This window comes from Hemicordylus capensis, chromosome 4 (genome assembly GCF_027244095.1).
Source record: "Hemicordylus capensis ecotype Gifberg chromosome 4, rHemCap1.1.pri, whole genome shotgun sequence".
NCBI lineage: Eukaryota > Metazoa > Chordata > Lepidosauria > Squamata > Cordylidae > Hemicordylus > Hemicordylus capensis.
The window spans coordinates 225438255-225460721 of record NC_069660.1 but is presented as its reverse complement, the minus strand read 5'-3'; the positions used below and the strand labels follow the sequence as shown (position 1 = coordinate 225460721).

Below are 22467 nucleotides of genomic sequence, written 5' to 3'. Positions count from 1 at the left end.
ATAAATAAGAACTCCGATATGTGGGACACAACTTGCCCACCCATAAATACACGTTTGCCCCTTCTGTGCTCCCCCCTCCCCCCTGGTGCTGCCACTGCTCTTGAGTTCTGTGCAGTAGATCAGCAATGACTCCAGCTTAACAATAGCTAACAACAAAAAGGCTTTTTATCCCCTGAATTAGAGGGATGAAACAAAGCTTGTTTGCGGGGAAAGGAGGACCTGACTTTTGTGTGAAAGGGCAGTGAGCTCAATTCTGAAATGGAAAACATACTCCTGGGTTACGTTTGCTCTCTGAGGCACCCCGGCTGACATGATGCACAGCAGGGAATGTTCCATCCCAGGGCTGCTACGGCTGTGCAGTCCTGATGCTGCTTGGGTGGTTGTTGCACAAGGAGTGCGGCCAGGTATTCCCATGGTGGTGAATGGGAATAAGTGTGGCCGTGCTTACACAATCACTGAACCCTTTCTCATGACTGAGTGAGAGGGTTTGAAAGTGGGAGGCAGGGAAGGCAGCAAAAGCTCACCTTCCCTGCAGATGAGCAACGTGGAGTTGCTGAGTGCGTGAATCGCATGCTCAGATGGTCCACAACTGTCACGGGCAGCGCGGAGGTTCAAGACGCATCATCCTGGCCCCCAGAAATCTCACAATGCACCACATGAGTGTGCAGTGCATTGTGTGGACCCCCCCCCCCAGTGACAGGTGGTCACTGGTCAGTGTTTCTAGTCAGAAACACTCGCTCCCTTAACCTCATTTAAAAGCCTGGCTTCTTAGCCAGGTTTGCCACCAAGGTGCTGCCATGTGGAGCTTCCAGTGGTTCCCATGGGCAGCCAAGCCCGGTCTTGGCTGCTTGTGAGAAAAGCCTCACTGATTCTGAGCAGCATCAGGGCTGCCTGCACATATGTAGCAGCCCTGGCAGTGTGTGTGTTGTCAGCCCATTCCTTAACATCACAGGTTTACATGCTGCACAGCATAATGTGGGTAGTTCAGAACCGGATGGATTCTGCGTGCAGCACTGCAAACGTTTTTTAGATACCTGCAGCATGTCTGGTTTAGAACAGCCCACACTATGCTACACATCATGTAAGCCAACATCTTGTATCTGGCTGCAGCTGATGAACATCTGGGTTTTAGTAGAACTAGAGGCGAGTCTCACAATTAGTGAGACTTGTCAGGAAGGGGTTTGCGCGGAGAGCAGGCTTAGCCCACTCTCTCCGCAGATGAGCAGGAAAACAGCCCTGGGTGGCCGGATCGGCCGCCCACACAACTGCTGGCTCCGTCACGGGGCCGGCGGGGACTGTGGGGATCGGAAGCTGTGCGGCCCCCAGAAGTTCCAGGATGCCCTGTGCAAGTGCATGGGGTATCCTGGAGAGACCCGCAGGGCCGGGAGGCTTGTTTCACCCTCCCGACGGGTGTCTCCTTGTGTGTTGCCATGGCATGGAGCCACGCAGCGGCAACACACAATCAGAAAGACTGGGTTAGTGGAGTGCTTGCTCCACTAACCTCGTCTAAGGGGAGAGGGAATTAGGAAGGTTTGCTGCTTCGAGCTGCACGGCTCCCGTGGCAGCAGACGATTGGGCAAAAGCTGGCTAGGCTCCCGTAGCCCACTTTTGTGCGATCATGAGAATCTCCTCATGAAGTAGAACTTGTAAGCCTGAAGTGTGCCCTTCTTAGATAAAGATGGAGAAGTGTAGGGTGATGGAAACTGGGATGACGTGTGGGATCTGGAAATTAGAGAGAAGGAATTGTGCAGAAATGTGGAAGAACAATAGATACAAGAATAGCTGGAGATTATTATGAAGGTTAGAGGCAGAGATGTTAGCATGGAGGGCTCAAGATAACCTTGTTTCCGAGTGGTGATGGTAATGGACTGGGACTCAATAAGAAGATCCTGTTCCTGACTAGCATTTTGGAGTACCACTTTCAATTAATGCTACCAATCTCTCCTTGGTATCTGTCTGTTTCACTTCTGTGGAAGCCTGAGGGAAACTCAACACAACCATTTTGCACTTTCTTGGCAGATAGTTTGGACTTTCCAGAATCCACTAACAACTTAGATGTCAACCACACCCACCATGGATTATAAACTCCAGTCTAGAAAGTGAGTGCATTTTCTTATGCCTTCTAGATTATGCAGTAGAGTATCCATAAGGCTAATAAATCCTTTTCCACTTCTCAGAGTAATTCTCCTCCCCTGAGGAGGCTTTATGGCATTGCACTCATGATAATGGAGATAACAGATGACATGGCATGAGTTTATTTTACAGCATTGAATCAGGGGGTCCTGGTATATTTTCATTGGTAACTATGAACTCTTGAAGACAAATTTCCCTTTGAAGGTAGATCTGGTGACCTGATTGGTAGAACACCTTCCCAGAGGCACAAACACAAAACCTGCCTTCTTCCTATCTACTAAGAAGTACACTCTAAGAGATTCAAACCAGTAATCAGAAATTCATGAAGCTATTAAATATTAAATGTGCTTTCACGAAAGCTTGGGGCATCCTCCCCTTCGCTTTCATCCAATGCACAACAATTAAGCCTACAAACCAAGTCCTGAAAAGTGCTATATGTACAAGCCCTCCAGCTACCTCAAAGGACTTCAATAGTGAGGTAGCTGCTTAGGAAAAAAATGATTTAAAGCTCTGGACCTACCATTTTGACTGCTTCAGAATCAAACCAGTTAGTACAGTTTGAGAGGAGGACATCATTTTTGGAATATACTGGCAACTATCTGTGTGTGGTTCTTGCAAATGTATGATCCATAATGTTGTGAGGTTGCCAGTGGTCACAAATACTAACATCAGGAGACCTGGCCACCAACAGAGGTCCAAGATTAGGGAGGATACACATCTTCTACTTGTTTCTCTTTCCTAAATAGGACAAGATGCTTGTAAAGAAAAGACTGAATAATCCTGTTTTAATTATTTCTGTTGCAACATTTCCTATGCTTTATTCTTCCTTTTATTAATTTTAACTAGATATCCACAAAATCCATGCTATTGCTATTTCCATTTTTCATTGTTGACTTTGATCAGGGCTGGCTTCTTGTCCTCCTTTTGGATTACTTGTGATTTCCATGCATTGATTGGTGTTTTCTTTCAGTAGAAGATATACTTGAGTCTCTGCCTAATTAATATGGATATAATTAGCCACACCTCCTGCTACTTAACATCTATAAACCTGTTCTGGAGCACAAGTGAAAGGTAACATAAAAACAAGACAGACAAAAATCTCAGGCTCATATTCACTTGCGCTAATTGCGTTCATTGATTTTTCTGTATGTTGAAAAAACTCTCACAAAATTAATTCAATCCTGAATTAATCAACATTTCCCACAGTTACCCATGTACAAGCAGGATTTGTTCTAAAATACATATTAGTTGTTTTTCTATGTTTTGGAAGGATAGGATGGCATACAAGGCCTAAGGTTTTCTGTTTTCATTACCTTCTCACCAATGGTAGTGACACAGACAATGTAGCATGTTTATTAGATTGTATAACAAGGCTTATATTGTAGTAGCAATTACTTGAAGCTGAAGAAGGGCAAGATAATTCCAGTATGGGCATTTCACAAATCTCTATAGTGGGCTTTCTGTAAATGAATAATATCATTTTCTATGGACCTATGACTCAGGTTTATTCAATAGAAAATTGTGTTCTACATTCATTGGTTCTCTCCCAATTTTTTAATTTGGGCATTTTGCAGAACAAGTGCTGGATGTGTGGCAGAACATAGGTAACCTTAGTTCATGTGTTTTGTATCTTGTCTTGTCTTTGACTTGTACTCTTAACAAAACCAACAACACTGACAGAATCAAATTGGTTGTGTGTTGGAATTTCATCTTATTCTGCATTACATTTTGGTAAGATGGGCACTTCCAAAGGCTGCTGTGCTTTAGACACTTATTAAGAGCACAACTAGTGGAAAACAAACCGTATTAGAGTTTTGCAAATCACAATCTTTATTCCATCCACAACAGACCTATCAGATGAGGTAAATCGAAGAAACGGAATGCAATCTGGAAACCATTTCAATACACATTTTCTAATTGAGTATTAGTCTGTGGATTGGTTGTCCTTCATATGCAAGATCTTGTTTTTTTCTCCTCCAACTGACTAGATTAAGTTGGTGGGGGTAGATGGTAGAACGTTTCCAGTCATTTGGGCAATATTGTAATGCAAAGTACTTGTAAGTTTCCAATCAGAATTTAAAAAAAAAACATTAGCATTTACTAGTACGTTAGAAGTTTGTTGTCCCACTGTGTAATTGCGGCAACTGTTTTGGCTTGCTTGCTTGAACCATCCAGCTTGCTTTGCTAAAATGTTTTGAATGCTGCCACCTTCTCTGGAACATAGGAAGCTGCCTTATACCAAGTTATACTAGCATCTCCATCATAGAGTGGGTCAGTCTGAAGAGTTATTGTTGCATAATATGTAAACGAAATGTATAAATGTGAAAATTGCCAAGTTCCATGTGTAAAACTTGCATTTGGCTGACCTGAAATTATAACAACTCAAGTCTTCTGTTACTATCTTATCCAAGCCTATTTTCCTAATCGCATAATGATGATGCTTTAAAGCTTAATTTGAAATTCCAGAATGTGCCCTTTCTATTTTAAGTCACACAAGAACTTCGCTATTTATTTGCAATGAAAACTATCTTCGGGGTACAGAAATTAAAACAAACCTCATAGCTGTGAAGATGCCATCACTATGGTGTCTGGGTTTTGGTCATTGTATAATATTTTAATATGTGTGGGGTGTGTGTGTGTGGTTGTAGGCTATGAATGGGAAGCTCACTTTTTTTTTAATTGGAGAGCAAAAAGTGAAAGCAAAATGAAAAGAGTGAGATGGAGAAAGAGATGGCTGATAACACCATCTGCAGTGCTCATAATCGAACCCTTTATTGTCTAAGGTACATTAGACTGCAACACTGTAGAAAACCTGTTAAGGAAAAGAAACAGATTGATAGAGGTAGTAGAAAGTCTCTGTAACAGTCAGAAGATGGCTTACAAAGTGTGTCATGCTACAAAATCATCAAGTTTCCTTTTTTAAAAAATGCTATTTGAAACCCATAGAACTAAATAAATAAGAACACAAATCATACTAAGCACTAGGGTCTAACTGAATTAACAAATCGATACAATATGGATGATAAAGGAGGAAATTACAAAGCTTGGGATTCACACATGAAAACGGCTGGTCTTTAATGACAGATCCCCCTTTCCCTCCCCTTTTCTTGTTTAATTAAGTGAAAATTTCATTTCTGTGCTATACACAGCATATAATTATTTAAACTGATTTCCCCTGCTGTTGTTCTTCATGTAGCTAAATTATGATTGTAAACTTTGCTGATTAGTACCCTCGTAATGGCAGTGACAGCACTTTCCTCTCTCTGTGTCAGACAGTCCTGAAGTAAACAGTCTCTAGGAAGAGCTTTTCAACTCTAAATATTAACTAGGATCCTTCCATATCAGCTTGCGAAAAAACACCACTCCCAAAACACAATTAAAATAAAAAAACAACCAACCAATCAACCAAACAGAAATAATTACAGCTGTACATGACACTTGTATTCCTTTTTGGGCACAGAAGGGTTTTTAATAGCTACAAATACACAAACAGGCAAAGCAGCTACCTTTTGTGCATTCTGGAATCCTCACCTGTTTACTCAAACAAGGAAAATAAGAGCTCTAAAAGGGAAAAATTAGCATTTGAGTGTGAATCCCAAATTGATCAATGATTAATCAACACAGAAAAAGAGCTGATTTGGGGGCAGATGATGGTGGAGTAGGGTAGAAGGGATAGGAAAGGTGGAGTGTGGAATGTGTCTATTAAAATTTCAAAAAAGAAACATCAAAAAAGAGCTGATTACAATCAATCAATCATCAATCAATCACTTATATAGGCATTTACACAGACATTCTTAGCTATACCAGGATTACAGAGCACACTGGCATATAGCTGATGTATGAGTATGAGGGAAAATTACAAAATACCCAAAAACCCAAACCAGCAAATTACACATGAATGTTAAAACTGCATTACATCAACAACTGAAAGCAAGAACAGTCAAGTAATTTGCAACAAGTTGAATCCCAAATCAAATATAGACAAGATTAACAAAAACAAAATTAGAATAGAACATATTACGTATTAAAAAATCTTTGTGTAATAAGCTCGTTTACTACAAAAACAGCACTATCCCATTATTGTAGAAAGTAAACTGTTGCTCTCAATCAGTATTAAAGGTTAGCGCCATTTCTGTATATGTAAAATTATTACTTTTTGAAAAATATATTTAGCATGCTAGTTTTTTTTAATCCACATCCTGCCTTTACAAAAATGTTACAATAAAAAAAATCTAGTAAAGCTTTTTTTTTTTTTTTTTGCAAAAAAATTTTCACAGAAGATTTTTTTTCCTTTCAAGGCAGCATTTTTTGATGATGCATAAAATTATATATGTGCAAAATCTGAAATTCTGAATTATCACCATCACACATAGTGTCACAGCAATAAAGAAAAAGAAAATATTTATACCTGTGGAATACATTATTTTTTAATAAACTGTGGACACTGCATGGTTAACAACCCGTCACCCTCATCCCCTACCTTGAAAACCTGCATTTAAAAGCGTTACCATAGAAGAGGTATATAAAACTTCCTTTCTCTCCCATCAGCCCAGTGATTACCATGTTCAAGACATGACCCATTAGAAAAACACTGACCTGCCACCACAAAACAAATTACTCTTTTATCCCCATCAAAATGCCAGCATGGCCCAGAAGGGGTAACTGGCTTGCTCCACAAAAATACAGGCACATACAGTACCCTTAAGGGTCAAGGTCTGCCTGAGCTCCTCTTTTTTTCTTCTTCTTCTATTAAAAGCATACAAATCAGCAGCTTTAAACAGCTGGATTTTTACATTTCATAGCATGCACATGTTCTTTGTGATCAGGTCCCAGAAAGTAGCACTGTTAAAGAAAGGAAAAGCAGAAGAAACAAACAGATAGAAAGGCCCTGAGAGTAAAAAACACAGAAGCCTGTTTTTCTTCTTAGTGTTTGACTAGCTGTTTTCTTTTCTTTCCAAAGTGAGAAGAGAAGCATTTCTTAGGAAGTGTTTCAATTTCCATATTCACATACTATTAATGGTGTGCAGTCAAGGAGAAGCCCACTGGAAATGCAAGTGGTCCCCAAACTATCATGAAACAACCTCAATGCAGAATGATGGTCTCTCTCTTAAGTCCCTTCCGTCCTTCATCAAGCCTGGCTTTCACAGCACTAAATGACTCCTCCATTTTGCATTCTTCCTTTTTAAAACAAAATATTTTAAAGTGTTGTTTTTTCCAGCATGACAGCCAATGGCAGTTTCATTAATCATTCCGTCCCACATTCCCAAATCCACCCCCTTAGTAAAAAAAAATGTATCAAACAAACCATCACAACCATGAGGGAGGATTTTGTTGCAGTGCTGCCCTCAAAATCATATAAAGTTTAATTTTTCCAGTGTCTAAAAAAGTTATCTTGATTAATATAGATGCCTTGCTTCGCCACAGCGCTTGCCAACTCCACTGTTTATTATAAAGGAAATAAGGAACCGTGGGGACTGATTAGTATGTCAATTTGTATATATCTTGTGTAGCTTCTTCACTTATTTAAAAATGATTAACAATTCAGAGGCATGGCTCTTCTAGCAAAGCACAGAAGGGTCTCACTATAACACAGTTGCTCCAGGGACTGGATGGTTTGCAAGGAGGTTTTCCAGCTGTTCTTCCATAGGGTTGTTAGAACAATTAATCAGAGGCTGTTGGAACCATCGGTCAGGGTACTGGCTGTTGTCAAATGGTACCCGGTGTACACACTGGACATGTGTTTTTAGGTTCCCTTTCTGAGAGGCACTGTATGGACAATATCTGCACTGGAATGGTCTCTCACCTAAATTGAAAACAAAGGACAAAAGGGAAGGGGGAAACAACTTTGTGTTATTCTTATTTCCTAATGACAGCTTTTACTCCTACTTCCATTTCTAGGCTAGAACAGTTGAGCAATCCCTAGCTACCTTTTTATTAGCATTATGTGCATTAACTTTGACCTAATACATCACAAAGAGTTATTTTTAATCATCTCCAGTGAGAGCATAGCACGTCAAGTTCCTATAAATGCTATGACATACTAGAATAGCAAATAATAGTGACTGAAGGAGCATTTAAGAAAAGGTTAAGAATGGCTAGAAGAAGGAAAAAAGAATGAGGTGAAGGAAGCAAAATTTTATAGTAACAGAGAGGATTTATAACTGAATGATAGGGGGTTTTTTTAAATTGACTTTTGTAGCAGTACTGGATTAAAGTTCATGGGAGTCGTATGCTAAACTCTTCTCAGGGGTTCAAAACATCTGACTTTTACTCTACACTCCTTTCTGACTTTTACTCCACACTCCTTCCTCTGCATGTTATCACACAGAGAGAAAGAAGAAATCCTAAAGGCAGAGAGGTGCACATCTTTCTCCTGTGCTATTAAGGGTATAGTGTACAAGGTCATTAGCTTTTTCATGCTGGGCAGTCTACCAGTGATTTCAATTTCCTTTTTCTGTTTCAAATGTAACTATTATTCACATGCCAAGAGAAGAATTCTCCTGCTTTGGCTGTAAAATTTTTAAAGGAGCTTGAAAAGAGTAGGACAGGTCTACTCTCTGCACCAAGGGTAGGCAACCTTGGTTCTTCAGCTGCTGTTGAGCTTCAACTCCCATCATCCCCAGCTACAACTGTTGTAGTTCAACAACAGCTAGAGGACCAAGATTACTTATCCCTGCTCTACATGATGCTCTGATAACTATACCAGAACAAGGACCTCTATTGGGCTAGCCTAGAACAATATCTCAGTTGCACACTTTGGTATTCTTAATAAGTAAAGCAAAGACCATCTTTTCAGCTCTAATGAAGAGAATGAGGGGAGGAGGGAAACAAAGCAAACCTCTTTCAATGATCTCTTTTGATGAGATGTTACCCTGCTCCTGTGGACAGAACAAACCTGATTCATACATACAAGAAACTGTGTGGAGGGTAGCTTGGAATAATTGTGCAGAGGCTGTTTCGTGCATTGTTCCAGCTATTTTTCACCATACACATATAGCACAGAATTTGTATTGGCATGGAACTGGAACACATATAAAAAGCTAACCTAATACAGCTTGTCACACGCAACTGCCTATACACTGTTGTATTTTGAGTGTCTATCCACATAGCTGTTGACGTGTGTCAATCAGCCTCTTTCAACTAGATAGTCTTACAGGCTGCTTCCGCAACCATCTTCCTGTTGGAGGCACAGCATCTTCAGCAAAAGGGCATCTTATTTCAGTGCACACAGAACTTACATTGAACTAGAGTTAGTCATTGCACAAATGCAATAGATACTGTAAATAAAACAAAACTGTGTCCTGTAAAAGAAAGTGTAATGGTCAAACCAGTCTTGGTGTAGACACTACGAAGAGAAATAACAGGATGGGTCAGGTCAAGAGTGTTGACCAATTTCCATAAAACAAAATTACCATACTGTAAAAGCACAAGGGCTATTCTATACCCACGTGAACCTCAAAATAAAGCCATGAATAACTGGGAGCCGACAGCTCCTGGGCAATGACATTCCAGGCACCACTGTCTGAACAATGTGGCTTACAACTCTGATGACTAAAACTGCATGGCAAGATGCATCTAACATTCATACATTAACCTTAAGCTAAAGCCTTGATGAAGGGAAACAGACTGTTTTAAATTAACACAACATAAGACACAACACCCATGTAAAATATTCCCAGTAAATTTCAAGCTGTGCCTATGGCAGTCCTGGAAAGAGCTAAAGAAGAGCCAGCATTGCTTGACATAACGTATTAAGTATCTCTCCTTTGTTAATAGATTTAGAAAAATCCTAATTAAAGCTGGCTCAAGATTCATGACATTTACCAGTCAAAGTCTGCTGTGAGTTGGAAAGATTTGCAACAAAATTAAAGGGGGGACAGGGGGAAAACTGCTGTACAGAATGCAGTATATTTGAAATGTAGGAAACGGTAACTGGGTGAGAGATGTGATAAAACTTCTTTAGTTGGATGCTAGATTTCTTGCAGTAAACCAAGAAAGATGTCTTATATTTTTGCACGGCTACATCATGCCTAAGAGATAGACACACAATTCTAAGAGGATACATTCATCATTAATCTCTCTCTCTCTCTCTCTCTCTCTCTCTCTCTCTCTCTCACACACACACACACACACACACACACACACACACACACACACTTGACTGAACAGGCTATAGGGAACATGACAGGCTTCCTCTGCAGTGGGAGGGGAAGAGAACAGCTCATTCCAGCTTCTCTGGGTAAGAATGGTTAGAAAAACAAAAAAAGGGAAGGAAAAAATGGAAGGGGAGGGGAAACAACCCTGGCCTCGGGGTATAATTAGGGCTAGGATGTGGGACAGCCATCATAATCAGCAATTTCTTGGGAAATGTTGCCCTACAGGTCCAGCTCCAATCTACCCACAGAGGAGAATCACGTACAGCAGAGAAACATGAAAGGGGTAATCACTGTCCCACAACATAAGAGTAAAGAGAAGGCCAGAGGCTGAGGTAGTAGGTGGGAGGGGGTGAGGATTCTTCTCTAAGCAGACCAAGTTAGCAGAATTCTCTCTGGGTACAACACTGGAGGAGAGGACTATAGCTAAGAGCCAAACCTTCCCACACTGGTGTTACTAAAATGGGAACATAGCCCCCTATGCTAAATGAGAATATGTAATTACCTTTTGAGCATCTCCATTATCATAAAGGAAAGTACTAAAGAGGCATGAAGGTAGAAAAGCTTAAATAGAAAGTTTGAAGCCAACTTTCTTATTATGTGGAGGAAGAGATGAACTACAGATATGGAAAGTTGGGCCTAAGGAGATACTAAAGGTCCACTAAGAAATAAAGATGCCAGGTAAATGAGGGCTATTTTAACCAGCTTCAAACCAACTGACTTCAAATCAATCATAGTACATGCTTGTATGAACTGCCTGTGGTGGTGTTCACACATACTTTTCCCAAAACAAACTGAAGCCTCAGATGAATAAGCATATTTTTACAATCAGAAGATAGACAGCTGCTATTGATGTTGTGGCTTGACTTATTACATCTTGGCCTTAAAGGTTTGGCTCATTGTAGCAGCTTGTGGAATAAACAGAAAAGTTGCCATGAATTCCTTCTGAGGTACTACAGCATTTATCACATGTTTATACCACCTGATCTAATAGCCCTGAGCCTATCAAGAAGTGAGCTGAAATAACTCAGATGGACATTTTACCTAAGAGTACAGATCATGGTCCCAACATTCTCTTGCAGACCTTGGACATAGCGACTTGCAGTAGGGATGTGCACAGAACTGGTTTGGAGGCCTTTTATGACCTTCTCCCTGCCAGTGTCAGTTTTTTAAAAAGCCCTATGGGGCGGCAGTGTACCTCCCTGCTGCCCCATTGCCCTTGTCTTCTGGATATGACCGGAAATCGGCGGCATGTCCACGTAACGCGCGCAGGCACACCATTGACTTCCAGTCATATCCAGAAGACGAGGGCAACGGGTCAGCAGGGAGGTATGCTGCCATCCTGATGGGCTTTTTAAAAAACTGACACTGGCAGGGAGAAAGCAGCGGGAGGGGTAAGTACACCCTCCCCTGCTCTTAAAGGGAGACCCCCGCTATTTTCGAACCGCCCCGCCACAGTTTCATGCACATCCCTAACCTGCAGAACTGGCCAAAGACATTTCTCTGGCTTGTGCCACTGTACAGGGATCCACAAATTTAGGCTTAGCTCACTAACCGGCCATTATCTGTAGTCTCTACCAATTACTTCTCTTCCCTCAGATCCTTTTCTGGCACACAGGCAGATCAGCTTAGAAGAGAAGCAGGTCTTCTTACATTTGCCATGGGACATGGAGATGGTAAGGTACTGTGGGAGGTCTCTCCTACTGCTCAGAAAGGATTCCTGCTGTTTCTTATCTTCTCAAAAATGCCAGTGGAAATAAGACCTCTGGTGAGGAGAGCTATGCAGTGTTGGGTGTCCTGCTCACCAGAGGGGTGGGACACTCACCACAGTCAAGCTGGCAAGTTGATTTGTAGATGCCTGCCACTGTATCACACAATCTGTGTCACTGGATTTCTTGAAGTGACACAAGGGATGTTAGAGTACATATCTTCAATATTACACATCACTTTATTGCTTGCCATGCCAAGTCACAAGCAGAAGCTTGGATTGCTTGTACCATTAAGGCAGCCCTGGTAGCTTGCAATCTCTATTCATGCTGAAATTTTCAAGCCACATTTGCTATGAGAAAAGTAATCACATGAATCACTTTTGCCCACTTCTGGATCTGATATAAGGATGACTGCTGAGAGAGATCTTAAACAAAATTCTAGCACTAATGATATCTCTGCCTACATAAAGATGTGAACAACAAACAAAAGTATTTATATACCGCTTTTCAACAAAAGTTGCCAAAGTGGTTTACATAGAGAATTAATTAATAAGAACGATGGCTCCCGGTGCCCAAAGGGCTCACAATCCAAAAAGAAATATAAGACAGACACCCAGACACCAGAACAGTCACTGGAAGTACTGTGCTGGGGGTGGATAGGGCCACCTACTCTTCCCCTGCTAAATAAAGAGAATCACCATGCTAAAAAGGTGCCTTTTTGCCCAGTTAGCATGTGAAGGCCTGAATGAGGGGGGCCACGTAAAACGGGGGGGGGGATATAACACAAAACTGTGATTTCCCCCCAGTCCCCCCTACCAAGTCTTCACATCTCTCTATGCCTACATGGAAACAGTTGATTATCAGGAAGCAACACACAAAGGTAGGGCTGGTTGTGTTCCCAGGTAGGGCTGGTTGTGTGCTCTGTACCAGGTTAGCCTGGGTTTTGTACCTGGGCAAATCATGAGGTAGAAGGACATGAGTGTGCGTGCCCTTCTACCCCGTTCCTCAGTTGTGTGAATGCCTGGGCAGCCTGCACAACAGGCAGGAGGCAAGAGCACCCAGCAGTGGAGAAATCCTCCAATGCACCACACTCCTCATGCAATGCATTATAGGATGCCGGAGGGCTTCCTCTTTCAGCTCCGCTGCTGGCTGCAGTGCTGAACAAGCAGCAGAGCTTTCAGGGGAAGAAAGATCATCTGCAGGGCGGTGGTAAGAGCCTGGCTCCCTGCCAGCCCGCTCCCAAACAAGGACAACTGGTTGTGTGAACAACCTTATTGTCTTGCATTATACTTCAATTGTTATTACACTAAGGTACAATGCAATGAAAACTAGGAAATGTCTGCACCAACATTTCTTATGGCATTTCTTTTCACTTCAGTTTGTCTTCATTCTTTGTGTGTTTCACTCACGTACACAGTTCTCCTTTCAGGATTATTAGCTCTGCATTTTTTAAGAAACAGCTTTGAATATGTGCAATTGCATCCATTCACAATAATTTTGATGCAATGTAGAATGAAAAGAGGTGTATGAAATGTCTTTAGGGCATCTCTATAAGTGAAGTAGCCTGTGATACCCAAAGTCAGAAGCAATTCACTCCTTCCAAGAAATCTGCAGAAGAAATTAGCAAGGCAGCTAGGTGAATATGCAAATTTATCTTAATTTTTTAAAAATTGTGATAATGAAGGAGGAAAAGGCAGGTGGGTAGATAGATGTGAATTCAACCAAACATTAAAAGGTTGCTGGGATGTATTCTGCTGTGGCTAAACAAGTTTGTATCTTTAACTGTGAGCTAAAAGATACAAAAAGAAATTACCTGTTCTTAATTGTTTGGAGAATAATAATAGTCATAGCTATGGAGGAGACAAATTAGATTGCCATTTATTTGTTAATTACATATTATTTTGATTAATGGCATTCTTGGACTCCACATAACTATTTAAAAATAACATGTGCAATTATCAAAAATAAACTGTTAATCATGGGAGTAAAACATTCAAAGACAGCAGACATGGTATTATTCCATGTGTCAGTGAAATGTAATAAACAGGGTTTTCAGCTGAAGATATTGAGTTATATTTTTTATTGGAATTTGATTTCTTGCTGCTTTAGAATACACTGGCACTTAACAATGTGAGGAAAAAGATGTCAAAAAGATTTAGTAGTAATAGTTGCTACATTTCCCCTTTGATCTCATGTTTCTATACAGAGCAGTTCACATATAATGGCTGCTTTCTTACAATCACAGCCATCTTGGTTTAAGAGTTAACCAGTATTGCTGAGCCCTGCAGAGCTGGTTGTGAGAACGCAGATTTCCCAGGCAATCCTGGTCAAACTACTGTAATTAAACCACATTCACCAGGATGGATAACCAGGTTATCCATGATAGTGAGACTTAGCCATTATTATATATATTTCATCTCTACCTTCAGCATTAAAAGAACTCTTATATTCAAGAATATTTAAGGAGCTAATGTTTATGGAAAACTTTTTTCTAATCATCTTTCAAACTTCTCACAGGATCTTTAAGAGCTACACCACCCACTTTTTAATTATGGCCACCTGCTTTTTAATTATGATCATGTTGGCACATCTAAATATATATTCAGTTATGTGTCATTTCCCCAGAAAAACTGAGTTTGATAATAAGCACCAGAGTAACTTTACTGAATTTACAGAGGTTTTCAAAATACACATGCAGTTTTCACCATTGTCTTCAATGGAAGGCAAACATCTGACCAGTTCCACTGAAACCAATATTGGGATATGCATAAGGGAGGAAAAGCAAAGTTTAACATCCCCAATCACACACCATATATGAATCGGTGGAAGGGGCAGCTCTTTTCACATCTTTTCACATCAACAGCTCTTCCATCGAAGTGCATGGGGAAAGGCAGTACATATGTTTTGGGAGTCCATGTTTCCCAGTCCAATCTCAGTTTCTAAATATATTTGTGTGTCCGTTTCACAAAAAATATAATAAGGCTAAGCACATGATTGGCCCCGAGGTGGGGAGGGTGGCATGGGGCGGGGGAGAAGGGGTTGAGACGAACCTCCATTCCCCCTGATTGATGTCCATTAGTGGGATGCACGGATCGCATGACATGGTCCGCGGTGCTCCAAGCAACGCAGATCTCTGGAGGCTGGAACACATTGTGGATATCCCACACTCTGGATATTCCACAGTGCACCATGTGACCAATGCAGTGCATTGGGGGAATCCCCCATGAGTAGGACATTCTAGGCACCCAACTCTGTGTATGCTCAGGCTGCGTGCGTACGCAGGACCTTGGCTGAAGGCTGGGGGTAAAAGTTGGGTTAGGCAGGGTGAAAGTGCTGGGATTGGGGGCAATCAGCCTGGGTTACGCTGCTTGTGAGAATAGCTTTAATATCTGTATAGTGTTTCAGGACTTATGCTTATTAAATCTTCCTAATTATAATCACAAAGCAAATCACATAGAGGTTGCACTAGACAACCTCTAATGCAATTTTTTTTTGCATAATATGATCCCATAATATTATCCTCTCATAATATTATCGTAGGAGGGCTCCAGTCCAAATCAGTCTCTATTCCACCACCCCCAGGCCCAGATTTCTAGGCATTTTTATACATCTTTGAATCTGTCACATATTATATGTGCACACATGTGAATCCATGTAGATGTTGAATCCATGTAGAACAGACAGTGGTAAACAGTCATTTTCAAACCAAACATACATTGTAGCCAATGGCTGACATCCTGACTAATGCTTCAGCCATGCAAGCACAGAAAGTGTTTCTGATGCAGATACTCATGTTAGATTTTTGCTAATATTCCTTCCTCCCAGAAGCATGCAACTCTAAAAACAGTCCCTGAGGGCTGCACAATCCTCAAGAACCTACTTCCATGCCACAAGGAGGGCTTCTGGGGAAGAGGATGGGCTGGTGAAAATAACCCCCTGCCCCCATATAAGCACCTGCACTTCAGAAGCAGGATGATAGTGCTATGCACATTCTCTCTTTGCTTGCAGGCACAGCATTCATCAGCAAAAATTATTATTCTTGATTTACAAACATGAGATATCAGAAATGCCAAAACCAAATTTAAGTGCCACTAACTAGGATAGTCTTTCTAGTACAAATAAAGTATAAATAAATACTCCCTAATTTCACAAATCCACTTCATCTCATCACCTCCAATCAGAACAAGGTGAAATAATAGATACAATTTATCACCAAAAAACGGAATATGGCTCTGGTTGTAAGCATCAAGATTTTTAAAACATGATTTCCTGGATTTTAAACTATTTCAGATATTTATCAGCTCTAATTAGTTGAGGAAAAACGTTGCCAAAGGACTCTACTTCAATTAAACATTCACAAACATAATTTAAATGATTTGACAAAGTTATTTGCAGATCTCAGTGAATTGGATACTCTTTCCTTCTGAAAACGTACGTTTAATATGCCTGGAATGGGGCAGTAGTTTTAAGAACTCAACTATCGAGATTTTTATTGTAGTCCTCCATTCTTAAACATTGTTATGTGTCTGCCACATTCAGAATGTTATTGTAGAACAACCTAATCTTGACTGAAAATCTTCTCTTTGGACTCGGAATGATGGTTGCAAAACTCATTTCAATTATTCTAAACTATTATAATGATTTGGCAGGGGAGAGCCTGGAAGTGCAGACACTATGGCAACCAGAGTCAACATTACTCTAGTGTATTGGATAGTTCTTTCTCCAATTAAGATAACAGCAATGTTTTTAACAGAGAAACAATGGTGCTGAAGGCATCGAGATCCCCTCCCCACTACTGAGAAGTGAACTAGAAAGTGAGACTGAGGATAGAGTGCACTATTGTTTACAGCCATGATAAATATGACAGTAGACACCATTAATGTTTGCATTTTAATTAACAACAACACAGGCAAGGCAGCAGATACATAATGTGAAGTGAAAGTGCAGCTGTTGTAGGAGGGAGCTGTCCGACACTGTGACAAAGAAGAGGCAGAACGAACTGCTGCAGATGGACAACCACCCAGAACCTTTGCAGAGAGGATATTATCACCACAACGTGGCTTTGTTTTGCTGCAATCCTAAAATAAGTTATAGAGCTAGAGCAGCTAGGAAACTGAGCTCTGAAAGTCCTAGGTTTGAATCTCACCCTCTGCCATGAACCTCAGCAAGCCACCCTCTCAGCCTCTCTGGCTGCAGCATGGCTGGCTACTTACTTACTTTACACAGCTGCTGTAACGAGTACAGCAAAATAATACCTACAATAGTGCTTTGCACACGAAGCACTATGCAAATGCCAACTATTATTATATGCACAAATGCTGTTCCCTCCTCAGCTTTGGAAGGTCTGTAACCCTACACACCCTTATGGAATTACTACTATTATTTGTATACCACTTTTCAATGAACAGTTCTCAAAGCAGTTGAGGGGGGGGGAGGGAGGGAGAGAGAGAGAGGATAAAATGGTCCCCCTTCCCTTCAAAGGGCTCAGTCTAAAAAGAAACACAAGGTGTACACCAGAAGCAGCCACTAGAGGGTCGTACTGCTGAGGCTGAATAGGGCCAGTTGCTCTCCCCGCTACTAAATGTCAGAGAGCCATCATTTTGAAAGGTGCCTCTTTGCCTAGTTAGCAGGAGAACATTATGTGCCCATTCAAACTGAAATCAATAAGAATTTTGGGGGTGTCAACTGTGGCCCACCTCACTTTCCCCAACATGGAGTTATAGATTGCATAAAAGCATGTATTTTGTATGTTACATGAATCTGTGAAAAACATGTAAGGTAGTAGGAGTTCGATATGGTAAGCTCCAAGAGCCACACTGGGCTAGCTCACAGAGAGATACCAGCCCTCTATAAAAGCTCCATCCAAACATGTTATGATTGCCAAACATATGTATTAAATTTACAACAATTTATTCTGATAAAGTGCTCAAAGTGGTATACAACTGTAAAAATACGATGGAAAGCTGACATTGTTCACAGGCCCTTACTTCCAGGTGAGCGTGCTCAGGATCACAGAGTGCAACATTTTGCTCCAAATCCTTTGCACAGGATCCCTGGCCTGCTCAGGATCCACCAAGCACTACTGCTACAACTGCTACACGAACATTAATAAAGGATGAGTAGCAGTAGTGGTAGTGGTGGGGCTTGATGAATTGTTCTGGCAGGCTGAAATCCTGAAGTCACTTCTATAGTGCTGCCTGAGCAGGGATGGATTTTATTTCTGTGCTCATAAACGTTCACATTCAGAACTTAGCATCTCAACTGAACTGGTATGTAGTAGTACATCATTATGTCCATGCTATCATGGATGGATTGGTGAGGGCTGGGAGGGCTAGAACAGACTGGTAATAAAAGTGAAACATCAGGAAGGAAGAAAAAGTAAGCCACATAACGTCTAGAGCAGCTCGTAGTGTTAGTGAAAATAAGGAAATTTAGAGAACAGCCAGGTGCTTGTCAGGAGAGGAAAACTCTGCGTTGAAAACAGGAACACACACCACCACACAGAGTCCACAGAGATTGAAAGATAAGCGTCTTTCAAAGATAGGAGCTCTATAATACTGTCACAGGAATACTCTTCAGAAAAACACAAGACTACGGTTTTGTTGTATTGTTGCTTCATTTCGAAAATCAGAGAGGTGGGCAGATGTGTACTGAAGAACTATCTATTGATACTGGTATGTCAATTTTATTATGCTATTATGCAATTTTATATGCTTCAGACAATTACTCTCCCTCTCAATATATTACGAGCATTTTTGTTTACAGAATAACTAATACATTGCCTCATTTGGCTGTCCATAAATTTTCAGGTCTAAAAACAAACCCAATATTATTACTGTTTACACTCTATCTAAAGAGTCAGAGCTTTTCTGATGAGTATCACTGTGCAACTTCCCCCCCCCAGCTACCACATTAAAAACCAAATACCCAATTAATTGTAAAACATACTTGTTTTGGGGCATCTGCGGAGGTGGTGTGAACTTCAGTACCTCGGAGTCCATTAGACTCAAATACCACTGTGGGAACAAGGGGGCTTGTTAACAGATGAACATTCAAGCTTCGTTAGTGTGTGTACATTATTTGAGTCCATTACAGATTAACCACATTTGGGGGAGGGAAAGGGAAAAGCAAAGACACCAGCTCCTCGCCCATAGCCGGAAAATACCAATTTACCGTAACACTTACTGTAAGAGAGTGTGCTAATGGCAGCCTAAGGCCACTGCCCTTTTTAATTCAGACTTCAGTGCTGAAGAAAGCAATCACTGACAACATTAATTATCAGTGTATGTGTAAAGGGACCCTCTTCTTGAATTACTTACCATTTGGCCTCTGTCATTTTGCATCAGACTGGCTTATGTATGCATCATTCACACTTCTCCAAAAAAAAAGAAGAAGGGGGTGGTGGTGGTGGTGGCAGAGGAACCTGCTAGTCTTACTGTATCATGTAATGCGACTGAGGTATCTTGAGACACTGGTACCTTTAGCTGCTAGGCTCTCTACAGTACATCATATTGCAGCCTAAGAGAGGCCAAGATTGGGTGTGTAAAACTGTTCAGTCTGAGAATTCAGATTTTGAAAAGGAAAAAAGGGAACTCCAGATGTCTTTCAGTCCATAGCAAGGAGAAAGAAAGACAAAGCTTTATGTTTTGATCAAAAAGGTTCTTTGATTTCAATTTGTGCTGGTGGCAATAGAATTCATTAGCATATTCATTCCAGTGTATTTGGCTCTCTAATTAAAATGTTTTTTTAAACAAAGAAAATGCAACAACAAAACCCTTCTAAATAGGGATATTTCAACTACAATGCAATGCTATGCAAGTGAGGAGAAACAGAGTACCTGAAATGGAACAAAAGTAATGCTAATCAAAACTGAAATTATACAAAAAGGAAAGCTTTTTAAAATCATTTAGGTTAGTAAAGGAGATTAAGAACTGTGTTAGGAGGAGGTTTCCTGCCATCTTTCTTTAGGAATTATAAGACAAAATACCTGTGTGAGACCTCATGTGGGTCCTGAGGTGGCTCGGTTGAGTAAAGCCCTTCCCACACTCTGTGCAGACATAGTCTCCTTGGCGTGTTTGTGTCCTAAGCATCCCTGTGGTTGAGAGAAAAGGGAGGAGGGAGAAGAGAGGAGCAGGGAAAGTTGAGAAGAAAACATTATGCCAGAGGAAAACATCATTAGTATGTCTAATGTGTCATTATGTGAGGCTACCTTCAGGCCCTGGATGACAACTGTCAGCCTTCATCTAGGCACTGGCTGACAGGCCAGGCACACACAGGACTGCAAGAATGCATAAATTACATTGAATTAAAAAATGCTCCCCATGATGTGCCCGCACCAGGACTGGCATGTCAGGTGTGCGCTTTTCATAGCAGCTGGATCCACTTTTCAGCCATCACCCAGCTTTGTCAAGCAGTACATCAGGCAAATCAAAGTGACTCCAGCGTGGCGGAGACAAGTCACATGGATAATAGGAAGTGAGTAGAACCAGAGCTCGACTGTCCCCCCCGGGCTGCAATACCTTGGAGACAAATGCAGAGTGAGTGGAGCCATCACAAACTGATCAAACCTTTAGCCCTGCCTTACCTGCCTGCCGGTGCTGCTTTGACCCCAGACCTCTGAGGCACAGACGGAAGACATCTGTGAATCAAAGTGTCATTACGGACATTTTGAGGCAGTAGCAACACAGCAGTCTTCTGCCAGCCCTCGATAAACATGTTTTCTAGGCCATTAGCATTTGTGGAAAATGACTCAAACCTCTTCTTTTTTTCCAAAGGTCAGTTTACAGTATCTGACTTAAAGGGCTGGTCTTTGTCTTTTTACTGCTGATCAAAAGGGACACATCTGACTTTTATTGGGTTATTTCTTTTCTCAAAATATTTGAGTATCTTCTTTGCTATTTCGGTAAGACACAAAATGAAGAATTCTTTCATTCTTCACAAAACGAAGAACAAAGGGGGTGCGTTAATTTGCCATTAGAACATCCGACCTTGGGTGGGTGGGGGAATCATTAAGGGGTTGTTGGTGAAGTTCTAAGATTTTTAACCTACCCAAATTCTTGAAAGGAAAAAATAGTACTGTATATACTTTTTCATTTGCCCTAATGAAGTGATAAAGTCAAAATGTACTAGACACCTGGTCAGGAGAGGCTAGAGGTCCAGCTTGGTCCCATTTTCTCCTGGTGGGATACACTGTGGTAGAGCTGGTGAGAGAATGTGGGTGGCTGTGGTCTGTAAGAATATCATCTTCCTTATCAGGATCCCTGTCAGGGAATCAGCCTATACTGAATGCATGTAACTAAGCCTGGGGACCAAGGATAGATTGGATGTTTTCAATGACTTTTGTGTGGATAAAATCTCTTGTATTCAGGCTAAACTGGATTCCATAGTTACTGCAGAGTCTACTGTGGAGGTGTCCAGCAACTCTTCTCATAGGATTAGATTGGGCCATTTTCAGTTTGTGACTTCTGAGGCTGTGGACAAACTGCTTTGGACTGTGTGTCCTACAACCTGTTCTCTTGACCCTCACCCAACTTGGCTTATTTTATTTGGTAATCGTATTATCAGAGGGGCTCTGGTAAATATTATAAATGCTTCTCTGAGGGATGGCAGGATGTCACCTTGTCTTAAAGACGCTATTATTTGAAGAAACCTGCATTAGATTCCACAGAGTTAGCTAATTACAGACCCGTTTCCAATCTTCCATGTAAGGTGATTGAGTGGGTGATTTGAGCAATGCAAGGTGATTGAGTGGATACTGGCCTCTCAACTCCAGGCAGTTTTGGATGATGCAGAATATCTAGATCCATTTCAAAATGACTTTCGAGAGGGCTATGTGGTAGAGACTGCCTTGGTAGGCCTGATGGATGATCTCCAATTGAATACAGACAGAGGGAGTATGACTCTGCTGATTCTTTGGGATCTCTCAGAGACTTTTGATACCAATGAGCATGGTATCCTTCTGGGTCGCCTGAGGGAGGTGGGATCCGGTGGCACTGTTTTATGCCTGGTAGATTTCATATGATGTCATTTGGAGATGATCCTCTGAAAAATGAGAGCTAAAGTGGAGTTCCACAAGGTTCCATACGGTCTCCAATGCTCTTAACATCTACATGAAACCGCTGGGAGAGATCATTAGGAGATTTGCTGCAGGATGTTATCAATATGCTGATGACAACCAAATCTATTTCTCCATATTGACCTCATTAGGAAATGGCATAACTACCCTAATTGCCTGACTAGAGATGGTAATGGGCTGGATGAAGGATAACAAACTGACATTAAAATCCAAATTAAGACAGAGGTACTGACTGTGGAGGGTCGGGACCCAAGAGATGGTTTCGATATGCCTGTTCTGGATGAGGTTACACTCCCTCTGAAAGATCAGGTACATAGCTTGGATACAAAACTTGGGAGTTCTCCTGGATCCAAAACCCTCTCTGGTTTCTCAGTTTGAGGCAATGGCCAGGAGAACA

At 41.2% G+C, this 22467-nt stretch overlaps 1 protein-coding gene across 13 annotated transcripts in view; it reads right to left on the bottom strand.

Annotated features, from left to right (window-relative positions):
• Positions 1-4881: 4881 nt before the first annotated feature.
• ZNF516 (zinc finger protein 516) overlaps positions 4882-22467 on the bottom strand; it is a 164425-nt gene continuing 146839 nt past the window's right edge. For 11 of the 13 annotated variants that reach the window (XM_053246650.1, XM_053246651.1, XM_053246652.1 and 8 more), the window contains 2 exons: positions 19983-20087; positions 4882-7936 (listed from right to left, as the gene is read on the bottom strand). In XM_053246650.1, coding sequence (XP_053102625.1) covers positions 7716-7936; positions 19983-20087 — 326 coding nt within the window. In that variant the 3' untranslated portion in view covers positions 4882-7715. Of the gene's footprint in view, positions 7937-18943; positions 19012-19982; positions 20088-22467 lie in introns of all 13 variants that reach the window. The other 2 variants (XM_053246660.1, XM_053246661.1) reach the window with 1 other exon arrangement.